This window comes from Ochotona curzoniae, unplaced genomic scaffold, assembly GCF_017591425.1.
Source record: "Ochotona curzoniae isolate NIBS_2020 unplaced genomic scaffold, NIBS_Ocur_1.0 contig_2754, whole genome shotgun sequence".
NCBI lineage: Eukaryota > Metazoa > Chordata > Mammalia > Lagomorpha > Ochotonidae > Ochotona > Ochotona curzoniae.
In genome coordinates, this window is record NW_024465582.1 from 21,679,131 (window position 1) to 21,701,364 (window position 22,234).

At 36.2% G+C, this 22,234-nt stretch overlaps 1 protein-coding gene across 1 annotated transcript in view; it reads right to left on the bottom strand.

The window, feature by feature from the left end:
- HCN1 (hyperpolarization activated cyclic nucleotide gated potassium channel 1) overlaps nucleotides 1-22,234 on the bottom strand; it is a 241,984-nt gene that overhangs the window by 17,319 nt on the left and 202,431 nt on the right. The window contains exon 6 of the mRNA XM_040977681.1: nucleotides 16,532-16,772. Coding sequence (XP_040833615.1) covers nucleotides 16,532-16,772 — 241 coding nt within the window. The remainder of the gene's footprint in view (nucleotides 1-16,531; nucleotides 16,773-22,234) is intronic.

The following is a 22,234-nucleotide window of genomic DNA, read 5'->3' on the forward strand; positions in this document are numbered from 1 at the left end:
ACAGGTTTTCACTCAGATACCACAGGGAGGTACACAGATTCTTAGGCATTTCTAAACTGCTAAGGGCATAGGTTCTGTGACAACAACCAATTTCACCTGAAAAGTTATTCCTTTTAAGTATTTTTTCAGGTTCTTTTCATATTTCAGTTTAAAGGTATTTGCACTTTGGCTTAATGTTCATTTCTGTGGTCCCTGAGATAATTCTCAAGATTCTAACTGGAAAAGGTAGCCAGGGGCAATTACCCTTGGACTCTCTTTAGTTTCTTCAATGACAAAAGGGCTTGCTCAAAGGTGTTCCACTGAATGATGGCAGGAATTTTGAGTGCGACTTTGTTTTCCAAAACAGAATGTAACCTCCAGCAAAATTGCAAGGTAGACATCTGCAGCCACTCAGAAAAATAATTATGACACACATCTGATTCAAGGGGCTTCATGAAGAAAACACGATCCAGAACGCGCTCAGTAACATTTGTTATCTGTTCCCCATCCTTTCTGATGAAGTTCATATTCTTATCACTTTAGAAGATGTAGAGAAAACAAGTTAAAGGCTTTGTTTTGTTTTTGAACTACACAGGTCAGCTTTGTGATTTAGCAGGTAAAGCCATTGTCTGCAACATTCAGGGTACCAGTTTGAGTCCCAGCTGTTCTACTTACAATTCAGCTTCCTGTCTCAGGCCTGAGAAAAGGAGTGGAGGACTGCCCAAGTATTTGAGACCTTGCCACCCATGTGGCAGATGCAAACAGAACTCCTTGCTTCTATGCTCTGGCCCAGCTCTGGCCTTGCACCCTTCTGGGGAGTGAACTAGCACAACAAAGATCTCTTTCTTTCTATGTGATTCTTTCAAATAAATAAGCAAACAAATCAGTCTTATACAGTCAAGGAGCTCTGTAAGTTCTAAGTTTGAAAACTGCAAAGTTTTACTGGATAAAGTTCAAATTGGGGAGAAGGGAAGCTTTTTAATTTTCTTGTTTTGTTTCTCTAACAATTTACAATACAAACTACATTTAGGATGGATTTATTAAAGCAGAGTGATTTCCACTTGTTTAGCTTGCCTGAAATTTCCATTTAAGATTATCTGTCCGGGATACAAGGAACATTTTGACATCTATAATATATGTAACTTCTTATTTGTAACATCCTCTTCTTCTTCCACACCTAATCCAATCATAGTTTACATGAAGTGTTGTAAGAATTAATCCCAGTCTACAACACAATATGTTAGAAAGGCTGTATCTACAAAATGTGGAGTAACCAGACACCTGTGTATCGAGTTTAACCAAAGAAGTCAATCAAAACATTTAGACTCTAGAATGCTTAAATGACTTAATTAAAATCCCTTATATAAGCAGAATTATTGATGCCATCAGAATGTCTTGATACTAAAGGAACTAAAGTCTAATACAAAATGGCTTAATATCAAGTCCAAGATTCCCATGAAATGGAAACTCAACTTTTCTCTGGATGATTTTCTAACTAGACAGGAAAAGGAGACAGATGTGACAGACAACATATGGGTGGAAGTATGGTCTAATGACAACTAATCATAGCTTTACATATTTACACAATTTATTTAATAAGTAGTCCATCAGAGATTCTAAATCCAAAACTCGATATCCATTCTCTCCTGCATATTATAACAGAACATGCACAAATATTATTATTGTAAATTATTTCAGTATTTAAGACATACTGAACTTCAAAACTTCAATTTCCAATCTCTTGCTGGGGCAGGAGGTATTGGTAAATGTTCTGTAGTTAAATCTATCTTTTAAACTTTTAACAAGAGATTGTTTAACATATTGATTTTAAGGACTCAGAGTAAAATCACCACCTGCAGAGGTGGCATCTCTTATGCGGTGCAGGTTTTTTGTTCCAGCTATTCCATTTCTGATCCAGCTCTTTGCTGATGGCCTGGGGAAAGCGGCAAATGGCTCAGGTATATGGGCCTTTGGTACCCACTTGGAAGATATGGATAAAGTTCCAGTTCCTGGCTTCTGTCTCCCCAGTCCTGGCTGTGGTGGCCATGTGAGCAGTGGACAAGTAGATGCAAAAATCTCTTTGTCCCCTTCTTTGTAACTTGGACTTTCAAATGAATAAATGAACCTTTCATGATAAAAAGAAAAGGCCCATAATTCAAAGATTAGTAAATATGAAGTGAGGTAATAAATATATTCAACTAAAGTTTAAATATAACTTTTTAAACTTTTTGTTCAATTTTATTAAGGTATAAAATGTTATTTCTTTGAATTTGTTTTTATCCATTTTAGTCATTGGCTATCTTTCTCATCTAAGTTCAGTATAACTGTAGGATTATAAGTGGTTTCAATGACTTGATGTGAATGTACACCTTGTAAAGTCCCTGTTCTTTTCAGTGGGGCACAAATGCTTGTCTCAGCAAGGGGAGCTACTCATTGAATCATTGCAATGTCAATATACTGTGCATGTGTTGCTTTGGTAATAGATGACACGAGATCCAAAGATATTTTTAAAAATAATCATGTACTTTAAATGTGCATAATCATTAGGGATATTCTAATATACCATTTACCCTTATTACACCATGCAAAAACAGGTGATGATATACAATTTTAAATAACCCAACTTTGTCTGCTTCATTATTGCATTGCTGAATTCTTCTCACAGATAATTTTTCAATGTAAGTAAAGTTAGGCATGGAGAAGGGTCTCCACAGGTAATAGACAGATAATACTTAATTAGAGCATGTTTAGAATCAGTAAATATACACTATACAACAATAAACTAGAAGAAATACGTGTGTGTACAAGTGTAATACGTTTCATAATTCAATTGAAGGTGGTAAGAATCTTATTTTATATAATGCTCTGGAACAATATCATTGGAAAGCAACTTGCAGAAAATACAGAAGAAAAATTGCCTAGGAGCGGCAGTCCCAGTCCTGTCACAACTTATCTCTAGGTTCACACATCTTTCAGACTTCTCATAATTCCAAGTTTTATAAAAATGCTTCTGGCCAATTTAGTGTTTGAATTATATATATGTTTCCATTTTCCCTCTAATGCATTTGGAAAACCAACATAGAAAATGGCAAGGAATATTTCACAGTTATTTTAATCGAATATGAAATTACATAGTATATGTGAAATAACTACAATTCCTATTGCATTAATAACTAGTTGCTTGGAAAATGTGAATTTTGGGAAATTCTAGAGTGTTATTCCATGCTGTATATATGTGCATGTGCACAAATGTATGTATACTTTTCTGTGTACAAACATCGATTAAGATTTATTCTTCACTGCTATTGAATTAAGACAAACACAGAATCAAGAGGAGATTAAAACTGAGAATTGGACTTCACATGAGCATCCAATTAAAATATGGAGGTACTTCAAAATGTAAAACCAGGGGTTTGCAACCTTTACCCTGCCAGAGACCATTTGGATATTTATGACTGCATTTGCTGAAAATTAAAAACTATCAGTTTAAAAATTAGCCTTCTGGGTCCTGTGAGATGGCCTGCTGGCTAAAGCCTTACCTTACAACCGCTGGGATACCCATATAGGCACTGGCTTGTGTCCTGGCTTCACTTTCCAACCAGTTCTCTGCTTGTGGCCTGGGAAAGCAGTCAAGGATGGCCCAAAGCCTTGGAACCCTGCACTGCTTGGGAGGCCTGGAAGCAGCTTCTGGCTCCTGGCTTCAGATTGGCTCAGCTCCAGCCATTTGTGGCCACTTTGGGAGTGAACATGCAGCTGGAAAATTCTACTCTCTGTATCTGGTTTTCCAATAATAAATAAATGAATCTTTAAAACAATTACCCTGCTCTAGAAGTATTGAATTTTGAATCCTACCTGTGGTTGCCTAGAGAAAGTCAGACCAAATAATTTCATTTAAAGCCTACAGGCTGGCCAGATAATTCTGCATCCCTGCAAGCAAACCCAGTGAGGAAGAAATTATTGTTCCCAATTTATAGGTATGGAAGTAGGAACTTGGAAAACTTCTATGAATTTTCAATGTCCACTAGCAACTCGAACCTCAAGTCTAGCACCCAGACTCCTCACCAATCTCTTCACATCTCTCACTGCATGTCATTGAACTTCACCGCCTCAACCATTTCTACTTGTCTCACTATTCATGAGAGACTTACATATTCACAAGAGCAAGAATCACTACAAATACTATTTTATTCCCTAACTCCTCAAAATGCAACATGACTAGTCTAGAAAATACCCACAGTGATGGCAATAAGCGAAAAGGCGGCCTTTCTTTAAAAATACTGCAGCCTCAAGAACAGGCAAGAAAACATTTTAGATGTTCAGAATGATACTCAAATAAAACAAAGAATCTGGCAAGCAGAATAACCACCGAGAGCCCAATTTCAACAGAATTGTTGAGCTGGAAGCAGCTATAGAAGTATCTGTCTTAGTAATCTCATTTTCCAGATGATGACCCCGAGTCCCTGGGTGGTATACACATTGTCTTCGGATGTGCAGTTAGGTACTGATGCCAGAAATTGTACTAGATACTGCTCAGTAAATAGGATACTCCAGCACATCATGCTACCCACTAATCCTTTTATAGTTTGATCCTAAAGATAGAATTCAGAAACTTAATTTCTAACCATTCGAAAGGGAAATAACTGAATAAAATACACTCAGGCTCTTCCAACATCAACTTTGAAAGCACATTTGGTGAATAGTTCAATGAGGGTGGTCACTGTGTTGGTTGCCTGGCTTCAGCAATTTGGACTTTCAGACTTGAAGGGAGAGAACAAATTTAAGAGTAAGTAAAACTTGGAGCAGAGTTAAAATGCCTCCATCATTAGGACAGGTGGAAAGCCACACGAAAGAGGAGCGAATGAGAAAGTTGAAATGAGGACACAGTGAGAAGCCAGCCATCTGTCCTCCAGTAATGATGCACATAAAGTTAACTGCAGGACACCACTGCTTTCCAAATTAACCTGTTCAAACAGCGGATTCTTAAGAACATGGGTTACTCACAGAGTGTTGTTTGGGGATTTATGAAATTAGACTTTAATCTCAAACACTACAAAATGAGAAACAACCCATCAAACTTCATAGGCAGAAAACATATTACTCTAATTTAGCATGAAAATGAAACTTGAAGAAAGTTAAAGAAGTTTCAATTACTTCTAAGGGTATACTCGTGCCTTAAAAGATAACATTAATTGTTCCCACAGAAAGCTCATCTGATCATGGTATAGACAAAATATTGAGAGGAAAATGTAATTATATTAAGAAATCACGGGCCCGGCGCGGTGGCGCAAGTGGTTAAGTCCTCGCCTTGCACGCCCAGGATCCCATATGGGCGCCGGTTCTAATCCCGGCAGCCCTGCTTCCCTTCCAGCTCCCTGCCTGTGGCCTGGGAAGGCAGTTGAGGACGGCCCAAAGCTTTGGGAACCTGCACCCGCGTGGGAGACCCGGAAGAGACTCCTGGCTTCGGATCGGCATAGTATCGACCTGTTGCGGCTCACTTGGGGAGTGAATCATCGGATGGAAGATCTTCCTCTCTGTATCTCCTCTCTGTATATCCGCCTTTCCAATAAAAAATAATAAAAATTAAAAAAAAAAAAAAGAAATCACAACCCAGCTCTTTCCGTGTAGTTGTTAAACTTGCATACTTAGTCGAACTGTGCCATTTCAGAGACAAATTTCTCCCATGTGTTTTCTCCTAGTCTCCACAAATACAATGCATGACAATGACCTTTAAAGAAAGTGTCACAACAGAATAATAGTTTGTACGATTTTACATTAAGCACTCAAAGTATCTTACTATTGTTAGCTCATTAATCACACTTGACTGTGACAAGAGATGAACAGATTTTGTTGAAGTAGGGCAAGAAGATCTTAGTCAGCGATATTGTCCAGTGACTCTGAAAACCAAAAATGAGGCTGGAAAGCAAATGAACAGGAATAGAAAAAGAAGCAGCCTGAAAGGACTCTTGAGATCTTATCTAGCATTATTTTGGTTAATTTGGGCTGCTACACAAATTGCCACAGATGAGGTAGATTACAAATAACAGGGATTTATTTCCCACAAGTGGCCGGAGGTCTGCGGTCAGGGTTCTGTTGAGGGTCTCTGAATGGTTCCAGACTGCTCACTTTGTATACGTAGCAAAGGAATGAGCTAACTCTATGATCGTTTAGTATATAGGCACTGATCCCATTCATGATGAGCTGCCAAAGTTCCCAAAGGCCCTCCATACAATCTTATTGATATATTGGGGTGATGCACAAACTGATTTTATAGCAAGTAAGTACTAAGTGAAATATTCCCAAAACATGAAGTTTAATTGTCAAATTCGTATTCACGACTTCTATTAAGAACTGACAGGAATGACAAAGGGGTAGACATATTAGAAACCTTGAAGAAATAAACAGGTTGATATTATTTAAATTTTAATATCTGCACTATATAAGAAATACTATTCAACAAAACGTGGTAATGAAATCAAATGCTATGCTACAAATATGTACTCGAAAGCCACGTGTCAAAGTCAAAGACAAATTGACCTTAGTAGGTTTTCACATAAAAGGAAGCTTGTTTTTTTAATCTTATTCAATAAGATCACCACTTCTTGTATTTCCAGCTCACTCTGCCGTATTACTTCCATCAATTTCCCTACCCTATGGATCTTCACTGTTTATTTCTTTAATCCAATTTCTTCTTACAGAAAGTTGTTTTTATTTATTTTAAACAAAGATATACAGAAAGACAGGGAGAGGCAGAGAGAGAGAGTCACAGAGTGAGAGACATCCATATGCTAGTTCATTTTCCAAATGGCAACAAAAGCTCGACTAGGCCTTGCTGAAGGCAGGAGCTTGGAACTTCAGTCAAGTCTCCCACAGGCATGTCAGAGGCCGAAGGACCTGGTCTATCTTTTGTTACTTTCACAGTATCATTACCACGAAGCTAGGTTGGAATTGAAGCAGATGGGACTCCAACCTGTACTCATAAGGGATATGGGTGTACAGGTGGTGGCATAGCCTGCTGAATCACAATGCTAACCCTAATCTCACGCCTTATTCAATTCAATCCTTATTCTCATTACAACCTTCTCACATGAACAGAGTTCTTATTTTCCATATCTGGCCACCTTATAAAAATACAGTTTGTTTGCAAGACATCTTAAGAACTTCTTCATCTCCTTCCCTCTAGTAGTGCTGGCGTTCTTTTGGTCCTGGAATCCACTACCTCCACTCCCACTTCAGGGACTTTGCCCTTATAATTTTCCATGCTGAAACACTTCTCCATCAGACTAATATCAGCTAGCTATTTCTTTGCATTAAGATATCTGCTGAACTGTTCTTCAATTAATGAAGCATTATTTTTATAGCATTCATTATTAACTGAAATTATTTCATGAATCCATTAATTTTTCTACATGTTCACAAATAATGTATAATATTTTTAAAAGCAAGTATGTTATTCTATTCACTATTATATATATATATATATATATATAAAGGTTAGAACACTGCCTGGAATATAAAAAGTGTTTGATATTTATTTGCAGAGGGAATAAGAAAGAAACATATTTGACTCATTTGTGAGAAAGCTTCACTCCTAGGGAGTTCTGTGATTGAAATAGGTCCCTTACAGTTTATAAATTGAAGACTTAATCTCAGATGAGCAATGCTAGGAGATGGGGCCTAAGAGAAAAGGACGAGGTCAGGAGACCCTTAGACATGGATTAATCTCTTTACGATGGGGCTGGTTTGGTTATCACAAGGGCAGCTTTAAATATGTCAGTTCAGCCTTCTTTGTTCCTCTCCTGCCACGCTGTGCTCTCTAATCAGATGCAAGGAGCATCACACTGGACTCTACAGCTTGCAGAACTGTGAGAACAATTCTTTCTTTTAAACTGATTCAATGTGTAGTAATCTCTTATAACAGTGCAGAATGAACTAGAGCCACTTAGCGTAATACTAAATAGTGAATTTCTAAGTGAAATATTGAAATATTTCTAAGAATTTCAGAAGAAATGGAGGCAACAGCTCCTGTATCATGCTGGACAGAATCCTTTTGCAGATTCTCTTCATTCTATTATTAAAACAGCCTAGAGTTGTTTTGTCCCTAACTTCAGAGGGTGACCAATATTTATTTTAAATAAATTATAGTAAACAAAATTAAATATCTAATTTCCTCAGTCGTATGAGCTGTCATATTTCAAGTGCTTAATTGGAGCAAATGCGTAATGGCTGACTTGCTGAGCAGTATATGAAACAGGACCTTTCCTACACCAAGGAAAGCATTAGTGGACAGCATCACACTGCATTATTTGATATAATCTTATTTTTTAAAAAATTATTTGAAAGGCAAAATGACAGAGAGGCCTGATTTTGGGAAAGGGGTAGAGACACAGAGATAGAGTGAGAGAGAGAGAGCAAATGCTCCTGTTAGTATACTCCCCGGATGCTGGTCATAGAAGGGTTGGCAAGGTTCAAAATCAGGAGCCAGCAACAACACCCATGTTTCTCATGTGACTCACAGGAACAGCTATTTGAATTGTCATCACTGACTCTCAGGGTCTGCTCTCATAGGAAGCTGGAGACTGGAGCTGGAGCTGGGGACTGAGCCCTACGCTCCCAGCTGGGATGCAGAGGTCTTAGCTACCACTAGACTAAATGTCTGCTCCCACCTTGCTGTAGATTTCACAGCCACTATTGTCTAACTTCTAACTCACTGTGGTCAATTTAGAATTGTATTACCAAGTAACTTCACTCTAATGTTCCAGAAATCAGTATGGTTTGGGTTTATTTAAAGTTGTGATTTATAATTATCATTTGAATCAGTTTCTTATGTTAAGACAGTGAGTTTAATGCAGGGATATATGAAAGCAAATGAGTGACTTTATTACTATTTTCATTTTAGTGCTTGATAGAAGAAGAAATAAAGATTAAAAATATTTAAGAAAGAATCCATCCATCCATCCATCTATTTATATATTGTACAAATTATTACTAAGTGTTGTGGATAGTTCAAGCACTGTGCCCCAATGCTGCATATTCAAACTTGTAAACTGTGTCTAAACCCAGGAAATTCAGAACGTAAAATGTGAGAATGACACAAAATAGTAATTAAAACAAAGAAATGATAGGTTAAACCTTATGAAAACACAAAGAGAAATTCACTTACTTGCCTGTGGAAGATAGAAAAGATAATATTTAATGATAATTTAAAAAAATGACAGACTGAATCAAACAATAAAAGTGAGAAGTGATGCAACAAGCACACGAGCATGATGCAAAGCTATCCCTTGTGGAGCTATAAAAGCAAAGGCATGAAATGGGAAATTCTGAACTTCAAGATAAGGACCATTAATTACTCTGATCACCAACGCAGATTTTCTATAGGGAAAAATCTTAAAGAAAATATCATTCGAGAAAACAGACTCTTCTTAGACTGTGCTTATGGGTGATGCATACTCTTCTAAAGCAGTTTTTCATACAGTTAGAATTTATTGAAACTCTTGCTTGCTTCTGTTCCTAGGACATGCATACAAAAACTGGAGGGGGAAGGAACTGACATTTTTATTGCATGAAATTCCTTCAACAGCATACAAAGAGTATTATTACAAAAGTTGGCATTTGAATAGTACAAGTAAAACGTGGATGTCACAGAACAATAAAAATCAAAATATAACAAGCTGTTTTCAAAACAGAAAGAACATGTACAATTTTCAAAAGCAATGTTACTTTCTAAAGTGAATCACAACCTGTTAGATTTTTTTGAAGTTTGCAACAGTATCACAGAATTTCCAATAAAGTAATTTTACATAATTTACATATATATAGAAATTCAGAAACTCGGTAGAGAATTATTGAAATATGCAGGGATAACATGTGAGGCATCAGTTCATGTCCTGGCTGCTCCACTTTTCATCTGGCTCCCTGCTTATGGTCTGGAAAAGCAGTAGAGGATGGCCTAAAGCCTTGGGACCCAGAGGAGTTTACTGATTTTTGGCTTTGGATCAGCTCATCTCCAGCCATTGCAGCCAGTTGGGGCACTTGGGGAGTGAACAAGTGGATGAATGAAGTTTCTCTCTGTGTCTCCTCTCTGTAAATCTGATCTACTTTTCCAAGAAAAATAAAATAAACCTAAAAAAAAAAAAAAGCAGCAGCTTGGCAATGGAGAGTGGCACTCTCTTCCCATGGAAACAAGACGGAAAGTAGATATATTATACTTTCAGTGCTTTCTCCTCCACCTTTCCCCTCTTGGACGATTCTACCCCTGAATATGGCCCGAATATCTCTGATTACCTCACCTCTTAAACAAACTTTATGAACAAAAATATCTGAAAGATACAGAGTAAGTAAAAAAGACAAAACTTGAGGGTAAAAAAGATAATTCTAAGAATCAACACTGTATGAGTTTTGCTTCTTCCTGGCTGCTGTCTTGTCCTCTTTATAAATATAACAGGAAAATGGAGCAAATAAAATTGTTCATTCACTGTCAACATCTACCTCATACATTCTGGAAAACCTGTATCAGCTTGTAAGAACATGTAACGTGGCAGAAATGAAGTAAACTACAAACTACAGATGGCAGATGATTCACTCCTTCAAGAAATGAAACATTACCATAACAGGGATTGCCTGTGGCTTAAAATATATGGCTTTAAATAATAAAAAAATCTTATCAATTGCATTTAAGCATCAAAATTTTTAATTGCATACATTAGCTACACAAAGTGCTTTGCAATCTCCCCAAAACTAGATAGCACTGGACATTATTAACAACAGGGATGGGAATTATTCCTCTCCATGGGTTTGTTTCACATTATAGTACACGACAAAAGGCTTAGCATTTGGATACACAGAAAACCTATGGAAGGCTCTGCAGAAAAGCAAGTTTAAAATGCTTGGTGTTTATATCCCTAGAGGATAATCATGCTCCTCTGGAAAGTAAGTGAGCTAAGGCGGGAGGAACAGAGTTGAAATTCAATGCTGACTTTTCAAAGTCCCTTTTCAAGAACTCAGCCAGACTAACTGCTCTCTGACTCTTGTTTTTCTCATATGCAGAGGCACGTTTTAAGATGATAAAATCTATCTCATAGGCGCGGTCAAGAAGGAATGCAGAAGCAGGACTATTGATCCCTGAACTTTGCAATACTCAATGACTCACCACCCATCAAGCTGGAATAGAAAGGAAGGGTCTCCTTAAGCCTCTCGCCCGTTCACCATGGTTCTCATTCTCAATCCTAACGGACCATGGGATGGGAGGTACTCCTTTACCTTTCCCCACGCCTCTTTGTTCTCCCAAAATGTTAACCTCCAATAGGATGTGGATTCACTTATCGGAAATTTCTGGGTTTTTTAAAAAAAATTTCTTTCAAAAACAACCATCCAATAGAGCAAAGAAATTGGTCTCTTTTGCTCTCTGCTATATCAGAGCATTTGAATCTGCCTAATATGGCTTAAAAGTAATGACCTGATCTAAAATTATACTTCTGTATCTTCATAGAAATTTGATCTAGCTTTGAAAACATTTCCCTATCTTACTCTTTCATTCTCCACTTTATTATCATTTGGTGTTTGGTGATGAGGCCTACTGATTTATGTCAGAAGATTAGAGGCAACTTCTGGTCCTTCTGTTTATCGGGACTATGAATGCACCATGCTTAGTTTATGCAAACTTAAAATCAATGTAATGCAAGAATCAACCCTACTCATTTTAAAATTTCTTAGATAAGGAGAAACAAATGATATTTTTAGTATCTTAATCTGAAGCCCTTTTTAAGGTAAATTTTAGTAACTTTTTAGTAATTTTTATTACTATTATATTCTTACTACCTTACATTTTCTTCATATTAAAACTAAATTAAAAGAAAGAATCTAAGAAGATATATTTTCAGACTGTAACGCAATTAAACTAAATATGGATAACAGGAGATAGCTCCAAATTGTATAACATTTAAACAGAACAAAGAAGAATGTATACATGTAAGAAGTGTGAAATTATTAAAAATTAAAATATGATGACAAGTATGTGGGAAGAAAGTAGTACTTAGAGAGGAATTTATAGTAAGTGGCATGAAATATGTATGCTGGAGTTGAAGGTATACAAATCAATGATGAAATCATCCACCTTAGCAAAACAAAGAAAACAGAAAAGCTGATTCCCAAAGTCAGAGTAGGATATAAGCAGGAATTACAGTGGAAATCAATAAAATATAAAACACAAAGAACAAACTAAATCAATAATACCAAAATTCTGTTCTTCTATGAAAGTTAATATAATCCACACTCAATAAGACTATACCTGGGAAGTATAAGCTAATCAAAATCACACGGTGAGAAATAGAACAATATAAGTATATACATTTAAATTTATCAGCAGTGAAATTTATATTTACATTTTTCAGTAATAGAATGATCTTACAAAAGTAAACCAAATACTTATGAGAAGAACGTTAGTAATTCTCAATAATATTTCTCAGAAAATAAAACAGCAGGAGCCCTTTCCAATCCATCCTGTGAAATGAGAATTGGCCTAATAGAAAAGTCAGGGAACACATTAGAGGATTAAAAAGGCACAGGCCGGTGTTTTCTCAGGAACACTGATGCAGAAACTGTAGCCAGAATATCAGCAAATAAAGCCCAGCAATAATTATATACTTTAATACATTGAGAGTACTTTAGTCATGCAATACTGGCTCAATCTTCAAAACACAAAAATCAATGCACTCTTTCACATTAAATCTCTAAAGAATAAAAAAAAAATATGATGACATAATTGGCACAGTGTTGATAAAACAAACTAAAAAACTCTTGACAGCTTCCAGTAGACACTCAGGATTCAAACAATTCTCAGAAGTGTTAGAATCTAAGAAAACAGTATCAAACAGGGTTAAGAACATCAAAAAAAAAATTCAAATTGCTTCAGATAAAATGATGAAAACTGAATGTTTTTTCCTAAAAATGGAATCAGGGCAAAGATATCCTCTCTCTGTATTCTAATTTAACATAGACTGAGAAGTCCTTGCCAACAAAATAAGACAATGACAGCAAATGACATTGGAAATGAAGAAATAAAGTCACCTCCATTTGCAGAAGACAATAACGCCTATATTGAAAATTCCAAATAACTGACCCCAAAACTGCTATATGCAGTAAGAGAATTGAATAACTGGCCAAGTGGTTAGTGCAGAAAATTAATCTCCTGTATAACACTAATTTAAATTACATAATATACCCCATGACTCCAAGCACATGACAAAGGCAAAATTTAAAACAGATCAGCAGCTGATGTGGAATTTGGAAGAACAAGGTTAAGTTAGTGATGCGCAGGTGGTGAACTTTATAGCAAAAAGTTAACCTATGTTTTGCAAAATTTTTTTAAAAATCATGTAGTAGGAGAACAGATGATTCCCAAATAAAGTGTAAAATGTGACAAAAGCACATAAACACATTAAACTGGCGTTAAGAAACATCATTGAAGGGATGGAGGAAGAAGATGCTAACTTAAGATAGTGCTGTTTGTGAACCCAGAAAAGTAACTGTACTTGACACTTGTGTTCTAATTGATAAAGTTGTTTCTCGGGTATACAGATTAACTGTTTGGAAGCTCCTGTACATGTATACCACAATTCAACAATTAACTAAACAGATGGTAGAAAGTGTGAAGCTAGACTCTTAATGTTGAGTGAGAAGTTCTTGAATAGCAAGAGGAAGAGATCAGTGTATCTCTGGTGATAATGTGTTCATCTACTGCCCAGATTTTTGTTTCAAATACCATCTCTAATAATGGAATCCAGGGCTCCTGGGAGAAACAAATGATTCCAAACAGGGTAACAAACGTACAAGAAAATCCATGAACATCTTACATTTCCAGAAGAAGAAGACAAAATTTAAAAGGAAATGACTGACAACAAAAATACACCACAATAATTGAGATACTATAAAAGGACAGAGAGACCAATTGAAAGCGGCCCCTGATACCCACATAAGAAATAATCTGAGTAGTACAACTGATAAAACAGAATTGAATTGTAATGTAAGTTATAAATTGTTTTTATAAATGATAACATACAGGTACAAAGAAGGCTGGACTACTGAATAACGGTAGCGATCAGTTATGTTTCTTATTCATAATAATTGCTAATAATCATGTAACATTGTGTCCCTTTGGCATGCTGCTATTCCCCAATCCTTATTTGTCAATTGTGTACAGTTCCAGCTTCCAAAGAATAAAGAATTGAGCAAGGGTAATAAAACAGTGTAACTTTTTGGAGGAGAAATCACTCAAGCTATACCGCTAGTGTGATGAGGATGCTAATGTCAAAAATGTTATGACCTTTTTGATGGAATATATCCATGATATGACGTGATGAGAACATCATTTCAAATCTCTGTTCTCCCTCCACAAAACACATCATACTCCAATCACGACAAAACCACCAAATGTCGACCGACACACTACCACAAAAACCATACAGTGTTCCTCGAAGCTGCCAAGGTCTTCAGATGCAAGGAGAATCTAGGAAACCTTCCCAAGTTCCAAATCATCCTCAGCAGGTAAGTGAAACGTCAAAGAAGTTAGTTAATTCGACTTAATATGCCTTATTGAGCCATAATAGATAAATGGATAATAACTTACAGCTATTTTGATAATAAAAACATTTCAAATTAGAAGTTTGTCCTTATTAATTTCTTGAACTCCACATATTATTAAAGAAATGTTTTGTACAAAGGAAAAAATTCTCTTACTGATTGTGGAGAAAGCATCTCGAGGCAGGAAAAAAAATAAAATCTTGCCTCAACCTGTACTCACAAATATACTTTGCATGTATATCATACCTCACAATATACTCAGAAAATAATACAAAAATTGTAATAGAAACATGGGCTGTGATAACAAATACAGCGATTATTATAATGAAGTAATCATAAAATATAAAAAAACTAAACAAAATGGAAGGTATTAGGGATAGTTGTTCCATCATTTGGCAGTGTGCAAAACCTGTTTAAGGAGCACATGGTCACTAATGCCTTAAGGAAAGTACAGACAGATTCAAATTCTCAACAGTAAGGAACAGAATAACAGATACTGTGAATAAAGTTAAGAAATAAACAATCATCGAGTAAAATATTGCAGCACGACTAAAAATATATTAACAAGGCTTTTATAAATTGGCTTTGAAATGACAAACTCATTAAAAAAGGCTTCAAAGAATAGAAATATAAAATAAATGCAATGTATTAAATCAATGAACAGATGTTTCAATCTCACTTCGAGTAACAGTAATGCAAAAATAAATATTGAGGGAAGGTCATGCTTAGAAAATAAACCTTAAAACAGATTTGGAAAGTAAACAGGCAGTCATATCAAAGAAGCAACTTGCTGTTATTTCTGTCATTTAAAAACACACAGTATTTGCCCCAGTAATTCAATTACCAGGCAATTTTTGTATGCTGTACAAAAATTGTAGCTGGTAGGAACCAAGACTCCTAATATTGAGTAAAAAGACAGAGATAAACAGAGGTACACAAGTATGTTTCATGTGGTAATGGATTAAGTTGGAAATATCACATTGGATTCATATTTAGGCCAAAAGAACTATATACCTAGGTAAACATTGCAAACAACTCAAACTTGTAGAATATTTTAGAAAGTAAATTTCCACCCGAGAATGGGCTATATTTCTTCAGCTTTCCTTGACATAGTGATGGCCCTTTAGCTAGACATGGGTCAATCACGTAAACAGCCATAATATTGGCAATTTGGGAAAACAAAAGAAACAGGAAACAGGTATCTTTTCTGTTCTTCTATTCACTCAACCCCATCTTGTGGGTCATAACAAAATATGGTGAAAATGGGCCTGGTGCAGTTACTGAAGCCCTCGCTTTGTACGCACCGAGATCACATACATGTGCAAGTTCTAATTCCGGCAGCTCCACTTCCCATCCAGCTCCCTGCTTGTGGCCTGGGAAAGCAGTCCAGGCCGGCCCAAAGCCTTGAGACCCTGAACCTGCATGGGAGACCCAGAAGAGGCTCCAGACTCCTGGCTTCAGATCGGCATAGTTCTGGCCTTTGCGGCTGCTTAGGGAATAAATCAGAGAACGGAGGATATTCCTCTCAATCTCTCCTTCACTATGTAAATCTGACTTTCCAATAAAAATAAATAAATCTTAAAAAAATAGGGTGGAAATGAATCAGAGATCATCCTGTAGATTTAATAAAAAAGAAAAAAACAAATACAAAAGCAAAAAACAAAAGAAAATTGTAAAATGGACTGTGGAGAAACAGCATTTCAACTTCTCTGAGAAAGAAAAAATCCGTTTTCCTCCTGATGTAAGCCACTCTCACTTGGTTTCAGATGAAGAGGCAGAAATGATAACCCAGGCGATGAAGTAGTAAGTCCTCCTAAAATGTACCCGCGACACCGACAGTTGTAAACAAAGCATTTGTACCTTTATCAGAATTCAAATACAACCTTATGTTTCAAGCCAACAAACCAATGAGACATGTTGAAAATTCTCAATAAGGATTGGATTACATCTTGTTGACATTTTATATTTGACTAACCTCCAAAGTAGGAGCCATCTGTCAGCTTCATTTCTTTACTTGACTTTGTGATGACACCGGCCACACCATGCTGGATGAAATACATTTTTTTACCCACAGCTCCTTCTCGTATGATATAATCTCCAGGTTGAAACACCTCAAATCTCAACTTGCTCAGCATGGCAGTCACAAAATTAGGATCCGCGTTAGCAAAAAGAGGCATTGTAGCCACTAGTTTCCGACAATTGAAGTTGACTATCTCCTAAAAATGACAAGAAGAAATTTAAAGGAGATATTAATCACTTCTAGAAGAAAAAATGTGCTGAAATCTGAAAGAATTGGGGGCAAAATGTTATAATTCAAATTTAGAATCCAAACATATATACACTCTAACAATCTGTATCTCATCTAGGTCAGGAATTATGTTTACTTCCATGGCATTATTTGGTGTACTATACCTAGTGTTATACACAAAACATTCAATTTTCTATCTTCAATACATATATTCAATACAAGATTCAAATTTTGAAACATGCCATTTCTTTATTATTCTATCTGTGAAACCAGAATTTCTATGTGCAAGAACTTTAGTTGTCATTTACTCATTTGTTTATGAAAAATGAAACCACATCAGCTCATATCAGCTATGACATGACTTCTTCTGTGTTGCTCTGAACTCAACAACCAAACTTGTACCAACTGACAAGAATCCAACAGGAAGGAAAAAAAGCATTTTCCTGTTTCTTGTTAATGGCATTAATATTACAGCAAGGACAAAAAAAAATGCCAGAAAGAATACTCTAAACAAAAAATCATAAATCCAATCAGCCTACAATGGACCAGGATATCACACTTTCCGAAGCTTGTTTATCTACTGGATGTCAAATGGGCACAGGGCACATTTCCCTTTTCTCTGATTTGTCTCATTTCTAGAGTAAGATAAATTAAAAGATCTGGATGCTTCATTTCATTCTGCACATTCAGGTCCAGCTTAGACATGTTGGATATGGGATTAATCACCAACTTGCAGGTCAAATAGGTGATAAGGAATAGATATAGAGAGTCTAAACTTTACCAAGTGTCAAGTCTCAAAAATGTATTCACCATTGGGTTTCAACAGAGAAGAGATGGCAGTGAATGTACGGCATTCCTTCAGAGGAACAGAAACTGGAAACACCTCTGTTAAGGGATGAGAAAGAGCAAAAGCAAACGGAGCTCTTATCTTAGACCAAGCACTAGATACAATGCCTTGGGGAAATGTTCCATACAGTCTTCAGTTCCAAGATGGGAAAAATGTCCCTGATACTCCTTCATAAAATATTACCATCCTGGAACAGGCCAAAGTCCAGGTGTGACAAAGATTTCTCATCTGGGTCAAAATCAGACTTCATTCTCAACACTCTCTTGAGAGTTTTGCAGAGTAAAGATGTTTCTCTCACAGAATCTAATAAAATACTTCAAGTTCAAAAACAGTGACAGAAAACTGAACACAGCAAAACAAGCTAAGGCACACTTGTAATATTTGATGCCATCTAGGGCTGTAGTATAAGAAATAGTCAATAACTACACATGACATCAAAAAGGAGAAACAGATAAAGAGGAAAGAAGGAGAAGAAAAGAAAGGAGAGGAAGGCAGGAAGGAAGGAAAGAAGAAAGCAAGGGACAACAGCCAGAAAAAACTTATCATGTAAAATGAACACCTACCTTTACATTTTGCAATTTTTTCTCTTGTACAATGAAAAAAGTCATCACTATCATTATAATTTTTTAGCCTGAATATTTCAGGCTAATACATGTATCTAACTCTTCAGCTTAATTGTACTTTTTAGATTGTGTATTTTTTAAAAAGATCTATTTTATTTTTATTGGAACGTCAGATATAGAGAGGAGGAGAGAGAGAGGAAGATTTTCCACCTGCTGATTCTCTCCCTAAGTGGCCGCAATAGCCAGAGCTGAGTTGATCTGAAGCCAAGAGCCTGTAGGCTCCTTTGGGTCTCCCACACAGGGGCAGAACACCAAGGTTTTGGACCATCCTCTTCTGCTTTCCCAGGCCACAATCAGAGAGCTGCATGGGAAGTTGGGGCTGCCAGGATTAGAAGTGGCACCCATATGCATCCTGGCGCATGTGAGGCGAGGACATTAGCCACTAGGCTACCGCACTGGGCCCGATTCTGTACATTGTTGAGTAATTTGAATGGCATATTTTTATAAATATGAATTCTTCCTATAGTATTTATAGAAGATAAATCTGTCATGGAATTCTTTAAAAATACATGGTTCCAGTTAAAAACATATGCAATATTCTGGAAGCCAGCATTGTGGCCGAGCCATTAGAGCAGCAACCTGTGGTAGCATCTCCTGTTGGTACCAGATCCTGTTTCAGCTGTTCCACTTCTGTTCCAACTGCTTGGCGATGTCATGGGAGAAGCAGTGGAAGCCCCAACAACTACTATTTTTTTTCACAATCACACATTATTTACTTATATAAAGAAAATAGATTTCATATATTTCATCCATACAGTTGCAAAAACGGGACAATACAAAACACCCTTTTCTTCCTCCTTGCTACATTCTCTCTTCCTTTTTTCTTACTTTTATTTTGACTTTGGCAATAACATGCTTTTAGTTTACTTTATAATCATGAGATGAATCAATCATTAAAGATTTCAGAAAGTGGAAGGTATAAAGAGCACAGTGGCTCCTCAGCAGTATAGATAAAGGCTATATACAATAATCAAACAGATAAATAAAAAATTACATATACAATATTATATAATATATAATTAAAATATATATCTAATTACACAATATAATTAAATACATATAATTAAATGTGTTACTTAATGTAATTATTTAAAATAATTACATACATAATAATAATATATATACATACATAAATTTCAACCTAAGTGAAGTTTTATTATAAAGTGATACAGCTGATTTGACAACGAATCGGAAATTTCTGAAAATAAAAATTTTAATGCACAGAGTAAAATCATCAATGCTCAGCATTCAATTATATGTCAGGAAACTAAGAAGCATTACTGTCTCATCAGAAAAGTTGTGGAAATGTAGAGGAAATTAGGTAAATATAGTGGAAAACAAAAAACATCTTAAAAGACAACTATATTCTTCATAATAATAATAATACATATCCTGTTGAACATGAATTAATTTTCTCTGATAACTCTGACATGATCACAAAACAATGATGTTTCAAAAAAGTAAAAATTCTAAATCTGGGGCCAAGGATACCAAGAAAAATATATTAATGGACTTGAGGCAGCTGCTGAACTCCGCTGTATTTCTATGAAAATAGATGCATACTGTGAATGTGCCACAGATGGAACTTACGGAAGCTTTCATTTAACTTCAAAGGGTTCATAATAGAGAGAATGCAGGCAGCACTGATTAAATGAGGTGTTAGCATGCACGGTGATGAAGGCAGCCAATATTGCTCAGTGGTTTTTGGATGCCACTGAATTGTATTACAATTCAATGAAATACTTTGTTGTCGAAATGGATCTCAAAGAGGTTGCCATTTGACCAACATCACATAATGCAAGATAGCCAAGCCTATCTACAAGTTTGCAGGTGTTCCTAGAGGTACAATGCATAATCTGGCGGTAATTAGCAATATGAAGTTACTTAATGCCTGAAATGTGCTGACTGTGACTGAGAAATTGAGTTTTTAATTTATTTAACTTCAACTCTTGAGCTTAAAGCTACAAACTGACAATTAAGTTACCAGAAGATTGTATATTTAGATAAACCTGGAGAGGTTGATATATTTTTTAAACTAAAAACTTTATGAATTCTACAGATGGAGGACCTTTGAGGCAAATTTCATATGCAAATCAAAACACACTAATAGAAAATATAATTTGGATTGTGAATATTTAATACAAATATACACATGTAGTCTCAGTTATATTTTTACATTGATTTTGTTAAATGACAACATTTTATATCTATTTGGTTAACAAAAACATTGCATTTCCTTTGATATTTTTATAAGATATGTGCATTTATTTCAATGACTAATAGAAAGGGAGACATGAATAGATCTTCCATCTATTGATTTATTCCTCAGACGGCTGCAGCAGCTGCACCTGAGCCAAGTACCGCATCCTCCTGTCTCACAGGTGGCAGGGATCCAAGTATGGGGACCATCTTCTACCTTACAGACCCCTTACCAGACAGCTGGATTGGAAGCGACACAATCAGGACTTCAACCAGCACTCCATTACAGGAAGCTGCCACAGTGATCAGGCAGCTTAATCTGCCCCACGATGCCAATCACTTTCACTTTTATTCTTTAAATGTAACCACTAGAAAATTTTAAATTACATATATGGTTCAATCTACATTCCCACTGGAGAATGGAGAATGCTGTAAATTGAGCATAGGATCCCCGGTAAGTAGACTGAAAAAGCAACACGGTAGAACTGGTTTCACATTTTTTATACCTTTATGTGAGATAACTTATTAAGTGAAGCATTCAACATGAAAAGCATGAAGTACTGTTTTTCCATATCCATTTATACGTTGAAAGAAAGCTGGGAATCAAAGTAAAATTTTCATAGACTAACAAAACACAGTTTAGTTTGATGCTGGTCCAGGTAAGGTCTATTTCTTAAGGCAGTATGTGAAAACTGTTAGCCACAGTAACTGTAATAGTCCTGAGAATCTCCAAGGAGGCTATTTTCTGGGAGTGTTTCTTACGCTACTACAGATGCGTATGAGGCTAAAATGTAAAAATTAAAGCTATAAACAAACATCCAGAAAAAACTATCTATTTTACGAGTTAAAGGATCTCTAAAATTTTCTGTTGGTTCTGCAGCAGAAAGAGACAGCAGTTCTGAAATGACAGATGAACAGCCCATCACACGGCCAGGTGCAGAGAAGGTGTTGGAGATGGGGTGAATCTGAATGTTCTGAATATTCTGGGGCTGCAATACAACAGACCCAGGATTATTCTGTGTCCTTTGCCATCATCTTGCCTCTATGGTAGACAAGTACCAACAAGGAGAAATAAGAGGGCTTTGACAACCTGCTGAAGATGACATCTCTGTGTTACTTACGGCTTTTTTTTTCCTTTTCCCTAATGTACAATTCATGAGGCTTCAACCCAGATTCTAAGAATCTTTTGAGAATATGACTCAAGCCTTCTGTTCAATAAAGCACCCTGTCTTAAGTATCTGAGTGTGAAAATTTTTTTGTTTTGTTCCTAAAACAAATAAGTCTCTAGAGATCCAAATCTCAATGATAGAGGAAATTATACTTCCAAATTTAATATGAATTGTAGTTAATATTCATATTTATATTTACTTTAGAGGTAGACAGATGAAATAGAGAGAAATTTTCCATCTGCTGGTTCATTCCCTACATATTCTTAATAGCCAGGACTGGTCCAGAAATGGCTACTCCTTTTGGGTTTCCCATCCAGCAGGCAGGAACTGGTTCTCCGTGGTAGCATTAGAAGGAAGCTAGTCGAACGTGGAACAGTTGGGATTATTAGGAATGCTGCTTGGGGGTGTGAGTGTCCTAAGCAGCATTTCAACAGCTGCTCCCACGTCCTATCTTGACATTCTCTTACATGGTCACAGGATGCTACACCTTGTGTGAGTACCAGTTACATTCAGATGATCAGAAACGGAGACAGAGAAGCAAATGGCAGTGGCCTTTTAAATAATGGCATGCACTTCCTACCATTTCTCATTT